Source organism: Pinus tabuliformis, chromosome 6 (genome assembly GCF_031772625.1).
Source record: "Pinus tabuliformis cultivar Carrire ecotype Pingquan chromosome 6, CPIR1, whole genome shotgun sequence".
In the NCBI taxonomy this organism is placed as follows: domain Eukaryota; kingdom Viridiplantae; phylum Streptophyta; class Pinopsida; order Pinales; family Pinaceae; genus Pinus; species Pinus tabuliformis.
The window spans coordinates 767,609,118-767,633,624 of NC_142292.1; the positions used below are offsets into that span (position 1 = coordinate 767,609,118).

Below are 24,507 nucleotides of genomic sequence, written 5' to 3' on the forward strand. Positions count from 1 at the left end.
CAAAATCCTCCTTGTTCCATTTCCGAATGCAGAGCTCAACTTGTTTGAGTTTCTGCTAAAAGAAAAACGTTTTGGAGCCCCAGTAATGGATCATCCCCTCCACCAGCCTTCTATTTTGGAGATGAGGTTAGGGTCAGTGAGCCAGAACTGCTCAAATATGGAGGGTTTCCTCATGGGTTTTCTTAGGGTTTGCCAAGAGAGGGCAATGGGCTAGTGACCAAAGCTAGAGGAGGGGAGAATAACGGCAAAGAGCCCATGTCCTAGGACCAAGATATACTCGATGACCAGGAATTTGTCAAGGTGGGAAGAGATTTTAGCTTGTCTTCTTCTTTTGTTGTTCCAGGTATAGAGGCCATTGGTGGTTTTGATGTCAACCAGGTTGGAGTCCTCAATGAAGGTTGAGAGTAGCTCAAATTATTGATCTAGTTGTCTACTCCCTCCTTTTTCTCTTGAAGAGAGGTAGTAATATTGAAGTTTCCCCCTATTTGGAAGGGTTGAGATGGTTCTCCAGGGAGGTTAGGTGTTCTAACATTGCTTGTTTTCTGGAAGGGGCCTGGGGCCCATAGATATTGGATATGGTTCCTCAGAGGTTGGTCCCTAAAAGGTGGAAAGATAAGGAAAGAACAACAAAATGGAGAGAAAGGGATTCCATACCTATAATGGTAAGGTTCCAAGCAATATCGAGGCCTCCAGAAGCTCCTTCTGCATCCACGGCTAAGCCTTTCACATGTCTCCAGATCTTGGAGATTGTGCTTGCAAAATATGTGTTGGAGCATTTAGTTTCTTAGATGAGAAAGATGGTAGGAAGTTCCTGTTGGATCTTCCTACGAAGAAGATGATGCTTTGAGGGGTTTTTCAAGCCCCTAATATTCCATGAGATGATCTTCATGAGGAGAGGCTTGGTTGGGTGGAGTAGGTCTCTGAGATTTGCTTGTATTGGCTAGATTCCACTAGTTTGCACCCTAGGGTGTCCAACCTTTGTAGCGTGGATTTCCTCCCTCATTTCTTAAAGTCCTTGCCACTTTTATTGCACATCCTTGTTGGTGACGGTTTGCACTCTAAGTTGCATTTTTTCTCTCTTTTTGAAGAGTCGCTGTGAGGAGATGGATTTGTTTGTCAAGAATCAAGTTGGTTGCATTCTGGCAACAAATTTCTTCCATGGCTATCAGGTCGAGACCACCTAGATCAGCGAAGTCCTCATCTTTTGTCATAGGAGTGTCTTCTTTCTGAGGTTGCAAGTCTTTTGGGTTTGGGTTGTCCATGGGCTCTAAGCATTTTCCTTTTTATGGGGCTGCATGCAGCTCTTCCTTCATGCTGGGTCTTTCTGTTGCTTGTCCTACGGTATTGTTAATGTTGTCTTCCATGAGGTTTTCAAGCACTTTGAAGCTGTTGTTGGAAGAAGGTTGGCTAGGTTGTGGGCTAGCACTTTTTCTTCGTGTGCCTTTGCTTGGTGGGGACTTTGGTGAAGCCATCTCCATCCATTGGATTGGTTGATCTAGGTGCATATTGGTGGCCACCCGCCTATTCCATTTGGACCCCCACCATTGTTTCTTTTCAATTTCCTTAATTGTAGCACAACTTACTGTTTTTGGCAATTTTTCAGGTCCTAAAATTTCAGAGCTGTTTTGAGGGACTAAAAGATGTTTTTAGGGAAAATGGAGAGACCTGAAAAGTCATAGACCAATTTATTAGATTTTTTTTAGCCTCCTCTTTGAGATCTTCGAAACGAGGAATTATTATAGCCAAACAGAGATCGTATACCAAAGTTATGACCCCGGGAAGTTAATGTACCAATTTAACCAAACAGGGCCCACATTTTTGGCTCTTCATCTCCTAGGGTTAGTTTTTTAGATGTTTAGGATTTTCCATTGTTTCTCAACAATAAATAGGCCTTTGAGCCTCACTGTAACACAGTTCAGAGGCATGTAGCCGCCACATCTCTTCTCAGAGATAAGATAGCATTGGCTGAGCTAGTTTATTTCCATTATGTTTGTAAGCATATTTCAGTATTTGATATTAATGAAATGAAGTGTTATTTCTGCTGCATATATGTATTTATGGTTATATCTATAGTTTAAGTTCAAATCATTGGTGGTGTTGATGTCAGAATTGCGATCGTCGAGGTGGAAATCCCTGAACACGTGGTCATTCTGGTGCCATTTTCTACATCTAAATGACACATGTTCATAATCCAACATTTGGGGTCAGTGCTTGTCTTCAGATTCTAGGGCTATGACCTCTAGTAGGGAACGTGATATGTCCATGTAGATGCACATTTGTTGTAGAAATTTTGAATAATATAACACTTATTCACAGAGATTATCCTGATTATACACTATTTGCGGAATGCATGCATAATACATAACCTCCTCTATGTTGATCATCAATTTGCAGAATTAAAACATTCGCATGTGCACATTGAAACATCAATCACACATATCAACACGGTATGTATTGGGGAAAGCATACAGCTGAAAACCCCAAACTATCTGTATATTATAATGATAGAGAACATGTAACAATACATAGTACAATACTCCTCACAAGTACTCAGTACTATCTCCACCTGTTACACACAAACTAGCTCAGATCTGAATCAAGTCACAGGTTCAAATCTCCTCCACTGTTTGCCTGCCTCTACTGCGCAATCCAATGTGAGAATAGGAATGATCCAAGCTCGTTTTCCTTTGCTTGTACTGCGCAATCCTCATTGACAATCTCCATCATTGATTGTGCAAATCTCATGCACAGTTATAGTCACAACTGATAGTAGTCTCCACCTCTAACACATGTCTCCACTGAACTGTCCATGCACTGAGTTAACTGATGTATTCTTTAGTTGATTTATGAGTTAATAATTAGTGAATTAATTAATAATTAATTCACATCACTCATCACTAGTGTATTTGGCAGTTAGACTAAATACAACTAGTTCAACTAAGTCAAACTGAACACAACTCCATCAACTCCTCAATCAACTCCACCAAACTCAATCACTTGAGTTCTAACTGAAGTCCATCAGGCAATAGCTCAACTGACCTGTAAGAAAATCGTATTTCCTTCTGGCAGTTGCATGTGCCACATTCGTAGCTCAAATTGAAGTGCTGCAAGAGGATAAGATAATGTTTATAGTCCAAATATTATTAAGAGCTAATAATATTCGACTGTTCTATTTTTAGACTGGCAGTGTAAAAATAGAAGTCCATCTATTTTTACCAACATGACCAATCATCCACAAATAGCATCCTGCAACTCATAGACCATGATCCATATGTCTAAAAATAGACTTTGCGCCAAAAATAGCCTGCGGGCACACTTAGTGAAGGCGACTCCTTTTCACTAAGCTCCTTTGTAGAAATTTTGAATAATATAACACTTATTCACAGAGATTATCCTGATTATACACTATTTGCGGAATGCATGCATAATACATAACCTCCTCTACGTTGATCATCAATTTGCAGAATTAAAACATTCGCATGCGCACATTGAAACATCAATCACACATATCAACACAGTATGTACTAGGGAAAGCATACAGCTGAAAACCCCCAACTATCTGTATATTATATTGATAGAGAACATGTGACAATACATAGTACAATACTCCTCACAAGTACTCAGTACTATCTCCACTTGTAACACACAAACTAGCTCAGATCTGAATCAAGTCACAGGTTCAAATCTCCTCCACTGTTTGCCTGCCTCTACTGCGCAATCCAATGTGAGAATGGGAATGATCCAAGCTCGTTTTCCTTTGGCTTGTACTGCGCAATCCTCATTGGCAATCTCAATCAATGATTGTGCAAATCTCATGCACAACTATAGTCACAACTGATAGCAGTCTCACTCTTTCACCCACCTCTAACACTTGTCTCCACTGAACTGTCCATGCATTGAGTTAACTGATGTATTCTTTAGTTGATTTATGAGTTAATAATTAGTGAATTAATTAATAATTAATTCACATCACTCATCACTAGTGTATTTGGCAGTTAGACTAAATACAACTAGTTCAACCAAGTCAAACTGAACACAACTCCATCAACTCCTCAATCAACTCCACCAAACTCAATCACTTGAGTTCTAACTGAAGTTCATCATGCAATAGCTCAACTAACCTGTAAGAAAAGCGTATTTCCTTCTGGTAGTTGCATGTGCCACATCCGTAGCTCGAACTGAAGTGCTGCAAGAGGATAAGATCATGTTTATAGTCCAAATATTATTAAGAGCTAATAATATTCGACTGTTCTATTTTTACACTGGCAGTCTAAAAATAGACTCCACCCATATGTCTAAAAATAGAAGTCCATCTATTTTTACCAACATGACCAATCATCCACAAATAGCATCCTGCAACTCAAAGACCATGATCCATATGTCTAAAAATAGACTTTGCACCAAAAATAGCCTGCGGGCCCACTTAGTGAAGGCGATTTCTTTTCACTAAGCTCCATCATCTTGTTGCATTTTCAACACTCCCTCTCAACAAGATATGGATTATCTGCAACCCCTATCCTGCAACTCTGGAATTTTCTGCATGCAACACATTTGTCGGGTCCATTTGCTCCAACAACACTTGGAACAAAAACACTCCCAATTGACCACTTTGTTGGGCTAGGAACATACTCTGATGTTAAAGCTCTACCTGCTGCTGACAAGTGCTCCCTCTCTGACATCTGTGCTACTACAACATCTCCATGCATCTCGCACCATTACACACTTCTCTGTGCCACCTAGCATTGTGCAAAACACTTATGCCTCTCGCATTGCTGCAGCCTGCTAGCTATGCGTTGTCTTGGGATTCCCTACACTGTTGCTCTCTCTGTCGCTCCATCCGCATCTGTGTCTACCCAATCAGTCAGTTCCTGCTACTCCACATCGGGGCTCCCGTAGCAAGGTCTCATCCAAGAGGTTGGGTACCTCAAGGATCCTGCCCCTCCTCCTTAGGACGATCACTCTATATCGCCCCACCTCCTACCTAGAGGTATGGCTGCATGTGATCCCTCCGCCCACTTGGCTCGAAGTTTCCCCCTACTGGAGGTCTCTGCATGAGTAGATGTCTCTACTCGATCTCCTCTCAGCTTCCCTTGTTGTGGCTGCTCCACAACCTCCTGAACTTGCTGCACCAATCGTGGCTCCTCCACAGTCGTCTGAGACTTCTTCTGGCTCTGCATGTTGAAAGGCAATATACGCTCCCTCTCAACCACCAAGTCTCCATCATTTGCCTCGCTGCTTAAGGCTTTGCATGCATCTTGAACTTCAAGAGCATACAGGTTCTTGACCCGTGAACCAATCTACTTCACCTGTCTAGTGATGATGTGTCCAAGGAAAACCTTTCCCTTACTGAAGACTACATCATAGCCTCTGTCTTCCAGCATCGTGATCGACACCAAGTTTCTCTTCAGTCCTGGTACATACTTGACATCGGTCAAGGTAAGGCGAGCTCCATGCTCTCTCTGAAAAATAATCGTGCCTACACCTGAGACACTATACTTCTCATCATTACCCATCGCTATGAGTATCTGGAGATCTTTCTCCTCCAAAATACTGAACAAACTCTTGTCACCGGCCATGTGGAAAGAAGCTCCACTATCAAGAAACCAACCACTTCCCACCATGGATGAAACCATGCATGCAAAGAGTGTGAAATCCAACTCAAACTGTGAAGCAAGTGGCTCACCTTCAGATCCTTCCCCGAATCCCTTCTTGGATTTCCTCCGTGGACAATTTGTAGCATAATTGCCCACCTCATGACAACGAAAGCATCGCACTTTCGATTTGTCAACCTTCTTCCCATCATTGGAAGAACTGGATTTGGAAAGAGAACCCTTCTCCTTCCCCTTCTTTGCTTTGGCAGCCAAAGCACAATTTTCTTCATAAGATGCCTTTGATGAAGATTCGTCCCTGGTATTCCGCCTGATCTCCTCTTGCACAAGATCTCACCAAAGTCTCTCCCATATTGGCAATTTCTCCCGACCATTGACAGAGTCCTGATAGGAATGCCAACTCTTCGGAAGACCAAGGAGAGCCAAGCTCACCAAGTCCTCATCATCGACAGTCACCCCCACACTTCCCAGCTCATCCCGACATTGGGTGAACTTCGTGAGATACTTGGGCATACTGTCTCCATTCTCACACTTAATGTTTATGAGTTTATCCTTGAGCACCAACTTCCTCTGGTCGCTCTTGCTTTGGAATAAATCTATCAATGCTTTCCACATCAAGTATGGAGAAGCCTTTCCATGCAGGCTGGATACAATGTGATCCTTCACGCCCTCCAACAGAATCCTTCGACACTTTGCTGTCTTCTTTTGCCAAGCCTCAACGTAAACAGCATCAGTAGGCTTTGGGACCTCAACATCTATGAACTCCTTCAACACATTGTCATCTAACACCGCCTCCATCCTGTATTTCCATGCAATATAATTCGAGCTGCCTTCAAGGGCATACTCCAATCACAATCCGTTGAAAGACATTTCAACTTTGACACCAAGAAGACACTGCTGCAAATTCGAATTCCACCAGCTCAAAACTCAACCACTTCTGATCTAAAATTCGTGAGGACAAAGTATTTCTTGTACAGAGATTGACTATATGGGCATTCACCGGATATCTCACCTTCCAAAAGAAGGATGAATCCAGAGGCTACTTGGCCCGATTACAAACTCTGCTTAAAGAAATAAAATGTAATCACTTTCTGAATAATAGATCTGATGATCAACTTTGCTCTGATACCATGTAGAAATTTTGAATAATATAACACTTATTCACAGAGATTATCCTGATTATACACTATTTGCGGAATGCATGCATAATACATAACATTCACATGTGCACATTGAAACATCAATCACACATATCAACACAGTATGTACTGGGGAAAGCATACAGCTGAAAACCCCCAACTATCTGTATATTATATTGATAGAGAACATGTAACAATACACAGTACAATACTCCTCACAAGTACTCAGTACTATCTCCACCTGTTACACACAAACTAGCTCAGATCTAAATCAAGTCACAGGTTCAAATCTCCTCCACTGTTTGCCTGCCTCTACTGCGCAATCCAATGTGAGAATGGGAATGATCCAAGTTCATTTTCCTTTGGCTTGTACTACGCAATCCTCATTGGAAATCTCAATCAATGATTGTGAAAATCTCATGCACAGCTGTAGTCACAACTGATAGCAGTCTCACTCTTTTACCCACCTCTAACGCTTGTCTCCACTGAACTGTCCATGCACTGAGTTAATTGATGTATTCTTTAGTTGATTTATGAGTTAATAATTAGTGAATTAATTAATAATTAATTCACATCACTCATCACTAGTGTATTTGGCAGTTAGACTAAATACAACTAGTTCAACCAAGTCAAACTGAACACAACTCCATCAACTCCTCAATCAACTCCACCAAACTCAATCACTTGAGTTCTAACTGAAGTCCATCATGCAATAGCTCAACTAACCCATAAGAAAAGTGTATTTCCTTCTGGCAGTTGCATGTGCCACATCTGTAGCTCGAACTGAAGTGCTACAAGAGGATAAGATAATGTTTATAGTCCAAATATTATTAAGAGCTAATAATATTCGACTGTTCTATTTTTAGACTGGCAGTCTAAAAATAGACTCCGCCCATATGTCTAAAAATAGAAGTCCATATATTTTTACCAACATGACCAATCATCCACAAATAGCATCTTGCAACTCATAGACCATGATCCATATGTCTAAAAATAGACTTTGCACTAAAAATAGCCTCCGGGCCCACTTAGTGAAGGCGACTTCTTTTCACTAAGCTCCATCATCTTGTTGCATTTTCAAGATGTGGGTGTCGTCAATGTGCAGGAGATGGGCCAATTCAAGATTTTGGAAATGAGGAGGAAAATACATTTGGAGTAAAGGGAGGCCAAGTGTCAGAGGGAGAGTAGAGTTGTGTGGCTTGAGAAAGGTGATGAAAGCATGAAGTTTTTCATAGCTTTGAAAACTACCACAAAAGGATAAAATCAATTTGGAAGCTTCATGATCGAGCTAGGTGGCTAATAATTTTTTTTCCAAGTTTATCTACTTTGGGAGTGGGTTGCTTCCAAACTATCTATAAGGAGTTAGATATAATTAAAAATTTTGAATTCTTGAAGCTTACACCTTATTTCCCTAGCTTTGTTACTAAAGAAATAATAATCTAATGCCATAAGAGATATTTAAGGGAGAGTTGAAAGTTGTCTTGGCTCATTTAAAAGGTACACATGTATAGGCCTAGATGAGAGGATTGTAGATTGCGAGTATGAAACATAAATTCCTTTGTGGGTTTGTTCTGAGAGGTAGACAAACTTGCCTAGGTTGTTCTCTATGTCGTGGAGGGTTTCAAGGTCCCAGTATTCATAGGGGAGGGAGTAGGGATCCGATGCCCAAGAAAAATCCTCCTTCTCTGGGATGAAGTGGGGAGTCCATTGTTAGATGTAGATCCCTACAAATTTGAGGAAGTAAGGGCCGACCTTCCAGGACTGACTTGAGGTCATCTTGGTGGGTGAAGATGCTAGAGAAGAAACCCCTGGAGCCTAGTTTAACATCATAGTGAGACTTGGGCTTCCGCTTGAGGGAAATTCATTGGAGGAGGGTTTTTTCAGTAGGGCGGATTTCGATGAATTTGTTGATTAGTGCATGGTCCTGCATGTATTGAATGTTGTTATTCAGTCTTACTGGGGGAATGTACAACCTGTGAATCTTTTATGATTTGGTTTTGCAAGTGCTCATGGTCCTTTGTTCTAGTTCGAGGTTGTCCAAGGGTTTCCTGCATAACTGCATTTGCAGATTTGTCATTTAGTGGTCTAGAATGGGCAACATGCGCTGAGGGTTCTGAGTGGTGCGAGTTAGAGGCTATGGCAACTGACTCGTGATTATCGAGATTGGAGGCGTCTGGGGCTCCTCCCCCAACCTGAACCATGAGTGGTGTGCTCAGTCACCGCGGGTGTGAGAGGCAACAAGAGAGGAGGGGTGTAAAAGAGGAGGGGTGATCAAAGGAAGCCAAAGCAAGGGGGAGTGCAACATAGAAGAAACAACTAACCAACTACAACATGACGTGCAGTGTTGCAAGGGGCAACCAACATTGGGTAGCTTTTCCTATGTTTAATTCCTTCTACTTTGACAACTTCTTTATTGGTTTAACTTATGTTTCATGGTTGCTAGTATGTAGTGCTCATAACACAATGTGGGAAAGTGCTAGTTTTGGCCTTGTTGACTCTCGATGATTATTGGACCTTGCTCGAAATCCTTCTTTTTTCCTCCCCTCAGTTGCTCCATTTCACTATAAGTCGTCACAAACTTCCCTAACAATTCATTTCTCTCTAGGATTTGCCTATATTTGGCTTTCTAAATGACAATCCTCTTGGTTTTTGGGTTCTCTAGATGATATTTTTATCTTGGTCCCTAGCAACATGGTGCAACATGCCCCGACAAAGGATGCGCTACCACTAAGGGTTTTGTGGAAGAGGTCCTCATGGTTGATTGTGAGCCCAAACCCAAGTTCAAGATGTAGTAGCCATTTTTCACTCCTCCACTCTGTAAATTCAAGAGGAAATTCCTCAGCTTGAAGCCTTGACCACTGATGATAAAAAACCTTGCTTAGATTCAAAAATTCAAGATGAAGTAGCCAATTGTGTTCGTGATCCTAGACATACTAGGGGAGGATGGAGCCAATACTTGAATTCCATTACCCTCCAATTGCAGATGAAGGCACTCTTGGGTAGGGTCTTGAAGGAGAAACATGAAGATCACAATGATATAATATATTTCTTGAAGGAAATCCAATGTGGTCAACGTGACCAATGCTCCTTGTTAGGGTGGTTTAGGTAACTTGACACGATCAAGTTATCGGTGGTTTTCAAGCTCCAGTTATATGAAAACTCATGGTTTTTCCAATGGTATTCATCTATGATGTAGCCTATTTAAACACCGACCAAACTCACGTTAATTCGTCCTGCTAGCCAGTGGGATCAAGCAACAATCTCATTAGATACCACCACTTCTCTCAGTGCTCTATTATCCTAACATTTGGTATCAGAGCCAAAAGTAATGGAAACATTCTTGAGATAAGCAATGTGATGGTCTATGGAGTGGTCTTTGGAAGAAGTTGATCTGATGTAGTGGTGATTTGGCATAAGGTGCAGTGTCACAATAATACGATGAGAATCTATAATGAAGTGATGGTGAGAAGGGCCAAAGTAACCATCAATGGGTAAAGATCACAACCGATCATGATAATCAAGAAGGAGAAAATTTATGAACATGAGATGTGCATCAAGTCTAAAATATGAGCCCTTTTGGACTTGATTCGCTAGAAATTTGTGTGCAATAGAGATGTTGCACTGTTGAGTTACCAAAGAGTTGTAATTTTTGAAGTTGCAGATAAGAGTCAATCCACACGTGCTAAGTGAGTCAAAGGAGGTGGTGAAAGTCTCTAAACCTATGGATATAAGAGGAAACTAAATTGAGATTTGACTTCCAAGTCACGTGAAAAGAAGCAGATAAGGCAAAGGTTGTGTCGTCGAGTTCTCATGGCAATGACAGAATAAAGGAGCGTGCAGTACTTATAGTGGATTCCTTGCACAAAGAATGGAGGCTTGTGGTGTGAACATGTTCATCCATGAAGTGTTGAGTGCGTAATGGAGTGACCTACAAATTGCTTAAAGAGGCAATGAGAAGACCAAAGAAAGCAACACAATCATTGAATGCGATGTTGCTATAAGTATGGTGTTTGAATGGGAGCTAGGAGAATAATTAGTGTTAACATGATCTTGTTTTTTTATTATTTGTGTAAAGCGTGCATGCTTGTTTTGAATAAAAACCCTCATAGAAGTGGAAAGTGGCAACTGCAACAGTGATTTGACTAATGATTGCAGGTGAAAAGAATGAAATAAAATTATTTTAATGTCCACAAGGCTAAAGATAGCATATGGGACAAATTGCTTCTTCATCTAGTTGATGTATTCAACCCTTTTCCTATGAAGCTGCACAATAAACGATCCCAGCTTCTCGATAAACCATTCGCTAAATAGATTATCCCAATAGCTAGTTGCCAAAATATTTGCATAACTTTCCCTGTTGTCTTTGAAGACCTCACATTCTAAAATGAAATGCTTTTCTGTTTCCACTTTTCTGAAAGAACAAAAAATACATACTCTTTCCTCCCACACTTCTTTTGGCCTTTTCGAGTGTCCTGTTTCACAGTGGTTTCACAATGGAGTTGATGAGAATTAGTCCTTAACTGAGTAACAAGAATTTTGGATCTCCAAGAAATATTGGCCTCTATGTACACTTTTTGTTGATGAATACGTCGAAAGACACTTTTTGTTGGCCAAAATGCTCTTAAGAATACATTCAATGCGTTACCACGCGAAGTTGAACATGGGTGGTATATATATCAGAACCAAGGACAACACTGCGAAGGTATAAACTGTGTTGATGCAATGTAGAGGGGTGAGCGATGATGAAGAAAAAGGAACCATTGTTGTTTCAGGTTGATTAAATACAAGTGCACCCCCAAAGGTTGTGAACAATAATAATAGATTGATTAGGGATTGAGGAAGAGTTGGTCACCTCTGTGCAAGTGAGCAAGGGAATTATGCAATGTAGCTAGGCAGTGGTGCATGTATTGAATGGAGTACCTAGCTGTAGAGATAAAGCAAGTAATGGAAAGGCAAGTGAGCATGCAATAGAAGTGTCTGGAAAGTACAAAAAAATAAGAGCAAGATAGAATGATCCATGAGGAGGCTTGAAAAAGGCACTGAGAAATGGTGCAATTGAAAAAAGAAGATGAAATTATGACCTAAGAATGAGCCATTGCGATGTTTAGATATACGAGAGCGAGGTTAATGCATGGATTGAGGAGAACCCAAGGATCGTGAAGATCATGATGCAGACGCAAACCAGTGATGCAATAGAGAAGCTACCAGGAAAGCATTGTGTGGCTATGGTAGACAAGATAAACGAGAATGACAAAAGCTATGAGTATAGGTTGTATTGCAAAGCCAAGTCGAGGTATGGATCAAACAAGATAAAGAAGTTGAGAGAGTGGTCACATGGATGAATAGAACAAACATAGAGTAAATGGTGCTGATATTTAGTGAAGTACTTGGTGTACAATGTGTGAACACCCTAAGGGTTTTGGTCCAAGGCATTTCCTTAGGAGGTTGTAAGACCTGATGTTCAGGTAAACATGTCGCACGAGAGAATGCAGTGTTATAAGGCCTTAAGAGTTTGCTTAGGAATACATGTAGTGTAGTGGCACATGAAGTCATCAAGTTGTGGAATAGACCACATGGAGAGGTACTAAGGTGGTAGGTGTATTGGTATCCTGGCTTGAGGGGCGGAATGCGATATCTCAGGTTAGATGGTTGCTGAACCATATACGTGAAAAGGTGTTCTAGATAACTAGCTGATACAACGACTAGTTACCCATGTAATTCGGTAGACATTTTATTTTTTATTTTTTATATGGACTTCAAACGAAAATGGTTAGGACTAGATTAATCTCCCTAAGTCAAGTTTAAGGGGGGATTGTTAGGGTGGTTCAAGTAAACTTGACTTGGTCAAGTTACTGGTGGTTTTTCAGGCTCCAGGTATATGACAACCCATGCTTTTTCCCATGGTATTCATCTCCAATGTAATCTATTTAAAGATCAAACAAACTCATGTCAAGTCGTTCTGCTGGCCAATGAGATCAAGTGACAATCTTATTAGACGCCACCACTTCTCTTGGTGCTTTATGATCCTAATGCTCTTGTCTTGCTAGTTTGGATGCTTGGATTGCTCACGTAGAACGCCATCTCTAATGTGGTCTGAAGCCTCCAACACCAACATGAATTAGCGATCTAGATCCGTCCTTAATTACTTCATCTAATTCTTATGTCCTCTTTAACCACTTGATGCTTTTCTTTTACTTATTGTAGTCCAATTTATATAAGTTGTTATGAACTTCATAGTGATAATTGTTAACATTTTGAAACATCTAAACTATTGTCCATAATCAACTATGATCAAACATAACATAAACAATAATATCTAATATTGTATAAAAACATTTTGAAACAATATAATTTCAAATTTACAAAATATATATATATAAATCTTAACAACATAAAATGTATCATAAAATAAATATTTTAATGCTTATAATATATTGATGTCTATTAACATCTATTATACTAATATTTAACTCCATTCCAATAAAAATTAAACAAAATTCTTATAACCATATTAAAAAATACATCAATAATTTTACCGCATTTTAAACTGTCAAAAATTAACTCCAATTTTGCCTAATATTTAACTCCATTCCAATAAAAATTAAACAAAAATTGGGCCTGGAGTATGCCCTAAAACTGCTTCTGCTTGGCTAAGAGCTCGTCTTCCTCGGACGTAAGGAAACAGGTTAACGGCCCAAGACCCAGAGGCATCTGGCAGGAGTGAAAGCCTGCTCCCTTACGGACCACCAGCGGGTTATTTCAGGTGGCGTGGTTTTCCTTGATAACAGTGATGTGTTAAACTAACATTCACGGATAGCAGCCAGAGATGGCTGTCCTCATTGTTGGTTTGACAAACTGAGTTTGATAGGTTTTTCCACCTTTTGAAGAAAAAAAAAAAAAAAAAAAAAAAAATTAAACAAAACTCTTATAACCATATTAAAAAATACACCAATAATTTTACCGCATTTTAAATTGTCAAAAATTAACTCCAATTTTCCCTTTCAAACAACACGTCCTCTTCTTTTGGTTTTGTATGACAATACTTCGAACTAAGAAAAAGCAGGCGGAAATTTTTCTCTTACTTCATGGCTCTCAGGACTCTCATAACCCGGCTTCCTATTCGTACCAAATACCCTGCATGCCCCGGCTTTCTTCAGCTATTCTCGCCATGGCCTCATTCTTGGAAGTTCAGAAGAAGCAGTAGCATAGGATCCCAACTCAGGACCAAAGCTTCCAGCAATGCAATCGATCAGGCTATGCCGCAGCATCTCTCTCTGTCTGAGTTGTGGCGTCTCGGTTACATCCCGGAAGAAGAAGGAGCCGAGAGGGCCAACGAGTCGCAGGAAGAAGGTAGAAGCGTAGAAGAAGATGGTCCCGACCAATGGAAGCGAAGAGGAGCCGAAATTCGCCGAGAGATTCTTCCCATCACGCGCTTTGTCAAGAACATCCTCCATTCTAAGAGGCAAGCCCACAGCACCTCCTCTGCTCCGCTGAATTTAGCCGTTTAGCAGTAATATTTCTTCATGGTGGGAGAATGTGCGGAATAGACTATAAAATGGTGTGATGGATGAGAATTAATGCGAAGCCTTATTGACAAACTTCTGCAAATGTTTTGCATTTTCATGGGATTTTTTAATTTCTTTAACGGTAGAATTCCAACGTTGGGGTTTCTAGGTTGATGGTATCTGCTCTCTTGGTTCCTTCCAATTGTTTGTTGTGTGTCCTGGAGTGTTTGTGTTTGAACATAAATACCTTTTTATTCAGAAAAATATTATTTCACATTGGTTGATAGAAGTAGTCCAGGACCACATATATAGTTCTAATATATATAATTCTTATGCTAATGAGGGCAACCACAAGGGAATGTTGCCTCCTATAATGAAATGATGGATTGTTGATTCATGATGGATTGGCTGTGGTGTGATTACGCTTATTGTTAAGCTCATTAGCATGCCAAAAATTTAAAAATTCTCTCATTAACAGTACTGCATTGTAAACCTTGAATGAGTTGGCTCTTCAAAACATGGTGCCTTTAGTACAAGAGATAAGGAAATTCAATTAGCCTGGGCTACATAAATGGATTGACGAAGAGTGTGGTGCACATTCCGTCTCTGCCTACATCAAAATCAAATCAACCAGGTCAGACAGTGAGATTAGATGCATCCACAAATTTATGAAACATGGTGATTTTAGTACAAGAGAAGGAAATTCAATCAGCCTGGGCTACATAAACGGATTGATGAAGAGTATGCTGCACATTCCATCTCTTCCTACATCACAACCAAATCAACTAGGTCACATAGTGATTGGGCACTCTTTACTTGTATTAGATGCTTCCACAAATTTATGAAACTTGGTGCATTTAGTACAAGAGATAAGGAAATTCAATTAGCCTTTGGGATGTTGATTTTTTGTGTAGCATTGGGAGGTATTCCCACATGCCAAAAAGGCCTCCCAATTCACCCAAGGAAAATTATGAAAATGGAAAATTAAAATTTATATTGTCGGGCTTCATGTATGCCCAAAAGTGTCAAGTCGGCCCCACAAATGAGTGGGTGTGACTTTTAGTCAAGACCCACCCATTTGACAAATATAAATACACAGAGACTACCTCATTTTGACCTCACAAAACAACATATCTTCCGAAGCAGCTGTAGAGAGGAGCAGATTAGAGGATGAATTGACCAAGTATGACCATATTTGAAGTTTGAATAGAGTTGACCATTGACCTGATGTTTGATCAAGTTGACTGGCTGTATTTGACTGAGATTTATGGCTGGCTTTGACCGCAGAAAAGAGCCTGAGTTTGACCGCAGTAAAGGGCAGTTTGACTGTAGGTTTGACCATGGGTTTGACTGCAGGTCTGAAGTTGACCACAAGAGATAGGTTGACCAGGCTGAAAGTTGACCAGAAGTAACTATTTTGGGGTTTGACCAATGTTGACTAAATTGGAATTTTGACCAGGTTTGATTGGTATTTTGGACTTGGATTTTAGCATAGATTTCTAGAATATGTTTGAATTGTAAATATTGCTGAAGAACAATTTCTCCTTAGAAGAATTGTTGCTGGGTTTTTCCCAAGGTTGGGTTTTCCTAGGGTAAATTTTGTTGTCTCTATTATGCATGACTGTCCCTTTATGATCCTACTGTTTTCATTGCATTACTGTTGAGATTTTCTGTGTATAGTTGCTTAATAATATATCACAAGATAACTTGATTGGAAATCATTGGAATGTAATTACCAGATCAGAAAATCAGTTTCTACTGTGCATTGTTGTATAAAATTCAACGTGGTATCAGAGCCTTGATAAAGGAACAACCATTGAAATATCTTGAAGAGGCTGAGTTTAGGAGAAGCCAAGTAGAAGAAGAATGATGCCTGGTCTGAGCCAAAAATTTCGGCCCTCCAGAGGCCTGTTTGGACCGAGTTTTTAAGGCAGCCAAAAAGCTTGTTTAGGGCACAGGAGGTGGCAAATTGACAGCAGAAGGAAGGCTGAATTTTGATGGATGTCTAGGCCAGATTACAGAGATCATTAAGGGCTTGTTTAGAGGGCAGTTTGAGGACCTCTTGTGATGCATTTTAAGGGCATTTGAAGGGTTGATTAAGGTTGGTTGCATGGCACCTCCAAGGGCAGAACTCAGGAGCCAAGGAGGTATTCTAAGGTGGCAGAAAGTTTGACAAGCATGACCAGACTTCCTACAAATTAATTTGAGGTATGAATCTTTTGTTGAATTGATACTATAAAAAATAAGGACAGCTACCTGAAATTGATCAATGGTCTAATTCCAGTCTAGGGATAATCCATTTTTGTGGAATGACCTGAATTTTGAGATTATGCTTTAGACATTCTATAGTATGGAACTTCTTTTCAAGCATGACATGTGGTGTGATGACAAGCAAAATCCTACATTTGACATGTAATCAAACCCTTGTTTATTCTTCATGTTAGATATGGCTAACTTGATTATATGGAATTTAATTAAGTACATCTCTCTGATTTGTCCACCAAGGAAGAGCCAGAGGGAGCTGAGGAGAAAGGCTCTTTCACCTACTTTTATAAAGCAAGAAAAGAGCCTATCATAACTCTTGTATTAAAGTATGTGCCTCTCTTTGCAATCTTTATGGTTGTATGGTATAAGAGTTGGAAGACTTAGGGTTTGTAAACCCTAGAAGACTTGGAAGTTATGGCTTGTATTGAAACCTTGGATAAAAATGTCCTAGGGTTTGTGAGATAAATCCCTAGAGCAAGACCTAGAGTGTTGGATGCAAGTGGATTTGGTGTGATAGCATGAGGATGAATTGGTATTGATGCTAGCTCGCTGTTGGGCCTTTGGTATGGCTAGATAACTCAATGAATCCACAGGATGAAGAAACCCTAGCTCTTTGCAGAAAAAGGAAAGCAACATGCATCAAGTTTCAACAACTAATGTTGAGGATGGGGATGAGCATCCACCTCAGAAGAAGACAAGGAATTCAAGCTTGATGAGATTGCAAATGGACTTCATTGATTTTTGCAAGAGGCAAGGATCAAGAGGGAGCCAACAATTCCATACAACTCTCAACAATTTAATCAAAAGATAAGTAATTCATATCTTTCTCCCTTGATTATTATTATTTTTATTTAGTTAGCCTCTTGTCCTTTCATTTTTTTTTATATGGCCTTGATATTTCTTTTTTACTTTCATTATGAATTTTCTTTTCCATGACCTCCTGAATGAGGTTTATGAAAAAAAATAGGTCCATTGCGAACACTGCCATTACATAGGTGGTAACATCAAGAAGTACAAGGCAAGGTTGTGACAAGAGGGTTCTCCTAGTAAGAGAGAGTGGACTACGAGAAGATTTTTGCTCCTGTCACAGATGGTCATATTCTTAAGAATGTTTAGAAGAAATTGTACAGATTAACATCCAGGATCATGTTTGACAATAGGAAGAGCTTCCTGTTCCAAGGGAGCTGATACTCAGGTAAAGTGGAAGGAGCAACCTTCCAAAAAGATATCATGGGATTGATATTGTCAGACTAGATGCATAGAGACAGGTCTCTAGGAGCAATGTATTTTCCCAGAGTAGACCTTAGCAGAAGGACTTGCTTGCGTGACAGAAGGAGCAACAATGGTAGGAGTATTTACTTCCATGATAGAGGGAGCAACCAAGACTACCACAAGAAGACCTGCTTCATTGTCAGAGGGATTTTGGCCTCAGAGATTGAAATGAAGGATTTTGGTAGATACACTATTTCTTGGGATTGGAGGTTCAAATTTGGTGAATCCCACGATGTACAAGCATTTGCTTGGATTCATGATGTACTTGGTTAACAATAGACCATATATGCACTTTGTAATAAATACCTTGAACTAGCTTACGGTTGAGCCGAGGCATATATAGTGGGTAACAACAAATCATGTGGTACCTATGTTGTACAATTGGATGCGATTTGAGATATGTCTAATGAGGTGAAGTGAGTATTTGCAATATCACAAGTCATGAAGTAGTGAGGCTTCAAACGCTTAAGGTCATGGTCGGGTCACTTCATCTGAGACATGATGCAAAGAGAAGCAACAGATTTCCAATACATATTGTTAAATTTAGGTATGTTCTATGCTTAGCGCAATTTAATTCAATTTTTCATATTAGCCCGATGACAATATTCAGATTAGCAATCACATCAACATGATAGTAAAGTGCAAATAGAACATAAACTTAAAAATCAGAAGACAAGCCAACACAAGAGGACACAAGATGTGGCACCAACCAAGGACAAACCCCAATGTGGGGAAACCCTTGATCAATTCTTCTTATATTCTTCAATAGTTCAGCAGAGAGAGAGATAGTACAAAGACATTTGAAGTCAACACTTTGACTTGCCAAAATAAGAGATTAGACATCAGATATTTTCACCATGAAGATGACACAATGAGGTTGTAGATCTGATGACAAGGACTGCAGTTCTGAACTCAGGTGAAGGCATACTTATCAGTCCTCATTCTTCAACTGAATCGCCAAGGTGATTCCATTACCATGCTGCACCTTGCTAACTGACTAATTCTCAACGCAATAATACTAACCCATGACAATAGTTCTGTCCATCTCATATTACAGCAACATCATACAACCCTCCAATAGTCATCAAAATAGTCTGAGATCTCAGTAGTATTATCTTACAAGGCAACTCCTAGATTATGCTGAAGATCTGGGCATATATAGGCCCTCGTACACCCATACGAAATGCTTGACTGCGATGTTATGGCCTATGGCCTAACACACAGTCTTCAGGCAACATATTCATTATGCTTGTCCCTTTCATAACACCCCAACAGGTCTGATACTATGCTCCTCTAACTCTGTCCTCTTGCAAGAAGAAACCAACCTTGTACTGTCATAAAAGAGATGCGCAAATCATGCCACTTTCACGTTGACAACTTGCTGGGATTAGGGTACTTTAGGTCTCGGTTGGGCCTTCTCTATACAACATATAGGGGCCTCTTTGAACAACGATTAGGTCCACCTTTAACTATTGATTTAGGGCCTCCTCATTACAGTGTATATGGTATGTTTCACCACTGATCAATCCTCCTTTCTCTGCGGCCAGACTGCTCCTTGATTGGACAGCGGATGAGGGCACTTCAAGAGCAGCAAATCAGGCCTGCGGTTAGGGCACTTAGGACTGCGGATATGAACCTCCTTTTAGGCCTCCTTCACTATGATTGGGATAGTGGCTAGATGCTCCTCTTGGTTGCGGATTAAGGCCTCCCCTTTTACTGCGTATAAGTACCTCCTCTTGCTGCATACAAACCCTCATTCGCTGCGGCTTAGGGCACCCTTAAATGCTGCCGCTAGGGCACCCTTAACTGCAGCTAAGTCTCTTCATTATCTGCGTCTAGGGTAAGACTAGTATCCTCCCATTAGGACTACGGCTAGGGCTCTTTTGGAGCTTCCTTTGGCAACGTATAGAGGCTCCCTTAAAGCTTCTCCTTGTTGCGTAGAAGTGCTTCCTTTAGGACAGTGTAGGAGCCTCTCTTCATTGTGATAAGACTCCTCCATGATTGCGTCTATAGGTCCCGCGTCTAGATGTCTCATCACTGTAATTTAGGGCAGCGTAGAGATCTCTCCATGACTGTGGCTAGGGCACTCCCTCTAGATCTCTCTTTCATCAAAACCCAAACAAAATGAAGAGAGAGATCACAAGAGGTGTGTGTGCAAAATGACTTGAAGACCTCTTCTATTTATAATAAAATGTTGAGGATAGATGGGGGTAATTTGGTTGCTGGCCGACCTTGACGAATTGTCACATAACACAAATAAATTCATATCTCCATGAATACATGTCGGAATCGGATGATCTTTAGATCAATCCTACACCTCTCGACGAGAGGAATCCAAGAAAAATATCAGCTGCCATAAATAAGATGACCCACATGGAGTTTGGCCCTAGTTGCCAATTTTAACACATATCCACAATTAAGTAGATTTGTGGACAAATACGAGCTTAGTATGATGCTGAATGTGTCCCTCATTGGAAGGGAATGATGAGGTCTTTGCAGGATTGGGCTAACCATCTCCTAAAGCCATAAAGGACTTTGGCTGGGTCATAAAGGACTTTGATCAAGAGGAGATGAATACATTCACCTTTAAAGCTAGAAGGACTTGGCTATGTCATAAAGGACTTTGACTAGAAAGATGAATGGCCCAAGGTAAATTATGGGGGCAAATTGTAGGATACATTCACCTCTGAAGCTAGAAGGACTTGGTTAGGTCGAGAAGAGGTGAATGTCCTAGGGAAATTATAGGATTGGACATATCTTTTCCTTAGAAGCTAGAAGGACTTGGCTATGTCGACCCAAGGTGATAGATGTAATTCACCTTTAAAGCCAGCTAGGTCATAAAGGACTTTGACCAAAACCGTGAATGGTCTAAAGGAAAATTCTCTCCTAAGAAACTAGAAGAACTTGGATGCTAGAAGGACTTGGCTAGGTCATGACTAGAGGAGATTGATACATTTGCCTAAGGAGCCATAAAGGACTTTGGTCAAAAGCTGTGGACGCTTGTGTACATATGAGAGAGTTACATTGCCCACTCCATGATGGAGTTATTTTATAGACATGCATCAACATGACTAGCTCATGAACTTTTCTTAAGGAAGGAGAAATTTCAACAAGGGAAATTTGTTGTAGAGAATATCTCCCTCACTAAGAGTTGATTATTTGTGTAGCATCGGGAGGTATTCCTGCATGCCAAAAGGCCTCCCAAGTCGACCAAGGAAAATTATAAAAATGGAAAATTAAAATTTATAATTTTGGGCTTCATGTAGGCCCCAAAGTGTTAAGCCGACCCCACAAATGAGTGTCAAGTTGGCCCCACAAATGAATGGGTGTAACTCTTGGTCAAAACCCACCCATTTAACAAATATAAATACACAAATGCTACCTCATTTTGACCTCACACAACAACAACATATCTTCTGAAGCAACTACAGAGCAGCAAATTAGAGAATGAATTGACCAAATTTGACCATATTTGAAGTTTGACTAGAGTTGACCATTGACTTGCTGTTTGATCAAGTTGATTGGCTGTACTTGGCCTAGATTTTTGGTTGACTTGTCCACAATTATAGGCTGATTTTGACTGTAGAAAAGAGGTCGAGTTTGAACACAATAAAGGATAGTTTGACTGTAGGTTTGACCACAGGGGTTAACCAATGGTCCGAAGTTGACCGCAAGAGATAGGTTGACCAGGTCAAAATTTGACTAAAAGTAACTATTTTTAGGGTTTGACCAGCGTTGGCTGATATGGAATTTCGACTAGGTTTGATTGGTCTCTAGGACTTGGATTTTAGCACAGATTTCTAGAATATTTTCGAATTGTAAATATCGCTGAAGAACAATTTCTACATAGAAGAAAAGTTGCTGGGTTTTTCCCAAGGTTGGGTTTTCCCAGTGTAAATTTTGTTGTCTCTATTATGCATGGTTGTTTCTTTATGATCCTACTATTTTCATTGCATTACTGTTGAGATTTTATGTGTATAATTGCTTAATGGTATATGTGACATAATATAACCTAATTGGAAATCATTGTAAAGTAATTATCATATTAGAAGATCAATTTCTACTGTGCATAGTTGTAGAAAATTCAACACGTGACATGTTTAACGTTATACAATAGCCTAAGTGAGAAAAAATTTCCAATGAATTAGCTATTCAAAAATGGAGTAAACAACCCCCACATCTTGCTCCAATGGCCTACTTGTTCAGAACTATGGCCTAAGATATTTCACCCTTTCAAGCTTTCTTGTGCCCTCTAGCATCATGTCTAAACGATGGGCTACATAAACGAATTACGAAGAGAGTGGTGAACATTCCATCTATGCCTACATCACAATCTAATCAAGTAGGTCATACAATGATTGGGCACTCTTAACTTGGATTCAATGCATCCACAAATTTATGAAACATGGTGCCTTTAGTACAAGAGATAAGGAAATTCAATAACCCTCTAGGGCATGTTATGTGTTAATTGTCCAAGAGTTTGAGCTTGGTGGTAAGCAAACCCACACATCATCATCATAGGATATTTTTTCTAGAACAAGATGGAATGTATAGTGTTCAATGAATTCTTCTTTTTCTTCATAACCAACATCCCAACACTTGTAAAATTGTATGATCAAACTTGCAACTAAAGATATCATCCCAACACTTGCAAAATTTCATGATCAAACCTGCAAGTCAAGATATCTCCTTTGAAATACAATCATAAAACCACTCCAATACTTCATTATCCAAGGAACAAACACATGTTTTCATCATGACATGCTCATGAATAATGTTAAATATTGAATTGAATTAATTGAAAGATGTAATATGTAGTGGAATAGAATCGATATGTTTAGGAAACTTTGGAATGTGCTTGTCCCAAACTAGATCAATGAATTGATTAGGATACCTCCGGATATTTGAGAAATCTAATGGATCGAACTATAATTTCACCTGTCATTCTTCTAAGAATGCCATACTTCTTTACTTCAAATCTTCAATATGATACATTGATATGAAATTTGAAAAACATATAATTATCACATTTCATTTCCATAGGAGTGGAGTTACTAGGTGAGTCTTAAAATGCTTTCAAATCTATTGGATTCCCTCACCTCTACGAATGACAAGTTCACTTTATATCTCTTAGAAAAGGGCTTCACTCCTTCGTGGAGTCTTTAGATGAGAATAAGATCTTCACTTAAGTGCCCTCATCAAATTACAACCAATCTATTGAACCTTGGGAATTGGACTTTGTCCTTTGAAATCACACCAATTTGTTACCTCCCAGACCTGGACTCAAAGATATTCAAGTCCTTGAATGAAGTGCAACCTTAGATTCACTTAGGAATATTTCCCATTGTCACCACAAGAATGCTTTCTCTTAATCTAGGCTAGTGCAATGTCCCTTTCCGGAGAGGGATATTGATTTAATTGTTCAGTATCACTTAAGAAGAAAAACAAAATTATAAAATGAAAGTGAATAATTAAAGATAAATTATTTTATATTATTTTATTATTTAACCAATGTGTTGATATGGTAAAAGAAGAGAATATTTTATTGATGTATTGATTCGGTCAAGGAAGAAAATGTTATAAAAGGAGATTGAAGATCACTCCTTGATCATGCATTGGTTATTGATTTTGATAATTGTTTCAGGAGCTCTAGTAGCTTACTGTGTGAGGGGAAACCCTTGTGGAGATCCCAATTTCGGTGGTGAAACTATCCACCCTAGTTGGTGGTGATTAGTTTTGGTGCTAAAACATCCATCCTAGCTAGTCAAGAGGGAGAACCACTTCAGGTTCTTCATTGTCCCTTAACGGAGGAAGGAGGATAAAATCACAGTAGTTTCTAGAAGTTCAGAGAAATAAATTTGTAGCAACTTGCATCACTATGAGTGGGCTGAATTGTCTTCTAGGGGACAATCTACCAAGTTTTGGCAAATAATTTAATGTAAATCTTTCTGAGTATTTTAATAAAAGTTGGTTGGGTTTTTGGCTTTGGTATTTTTCTACAAAATTTTGTGAATCATGGTTTCCCAATTTATTGTTGGAATTTATAAAAATTTCAGCAAAGTTATTTCTAGCAATTTTTTGAAGAAACTTTTGGTAGGAAAATTATAAATTAATAAAAGGGATATTTCAGTGGTATCAAAATTGTTTTTCCTGCCATCTTGTGGGGTTTTTAGTATAGAAAAAAATGCTTCCAAAAGCGATAGAGCTGCAACTAAAACCCATCCTTTGAATGAAATTGAGGCGTCACCTTCTAAGGTTCGTAGAATGGGCATTCCTTGTACGCTTGAAATTGAAGTAGCCCAGGAGGCATTTGCATTAGTTCTTAGAAGGGCATACTCAAATGAGAAGTGTTACAGTCTTGATGAAAAGATTCCCAACTCTATTTCTGAAGAGACTAAGGAAAGAATCAAATATCTTACAAAAGGCCTTTTTGAACAAAGGAGAAAATCAAGATGCTTAAGGAGTCCATATTATAGCAAGATCACAAGCTTAAGGCCTATGGCTCTAGGAATGCGAGGACAATTGCTAGCCTTGCCAAATTTGAGGGACATTTAGAAGTGCTAAGGAGGCAACAACAGAAATCCACTTTTGAGTTGTGGAGAAACCCTCTTCAACAATACATAGACAAGGCTTGCAACACCATAAGTCCACATGAGTGGTTTTCCAACCCACATATAGATGAATTGATGACACATAAGAGTGGGATGGATGGCTGGT

General features: G+C 39.6%; 1 protein-coding gene across 1 annotated transcript in view; it reads left to right on the forward strand.

Annotated features, from left to right (window-relative positions):
* Positions 1-13,783: 13,783 nt before the first annotated feature.
* The window catches only part of LOC149260987 (protein DCL homolog, chloroplastic-like), a 79,861-nt gene continuing 69,137 nt past the window's right edge, over positions 13,784-24,507 (forward strand). The window contains exon 1 of the mRNA XM_089380979.1: positions 13,784-14,210. Within this exon, the coding sequence (XP_089237105.1) occupies positions 13,834-14,210 (377 nt within the window). The 5' untranslated portion in view covers positions 13,784-13,833. The remainder of the gene's footprint in view (positions 14,211-24,507) is intronic.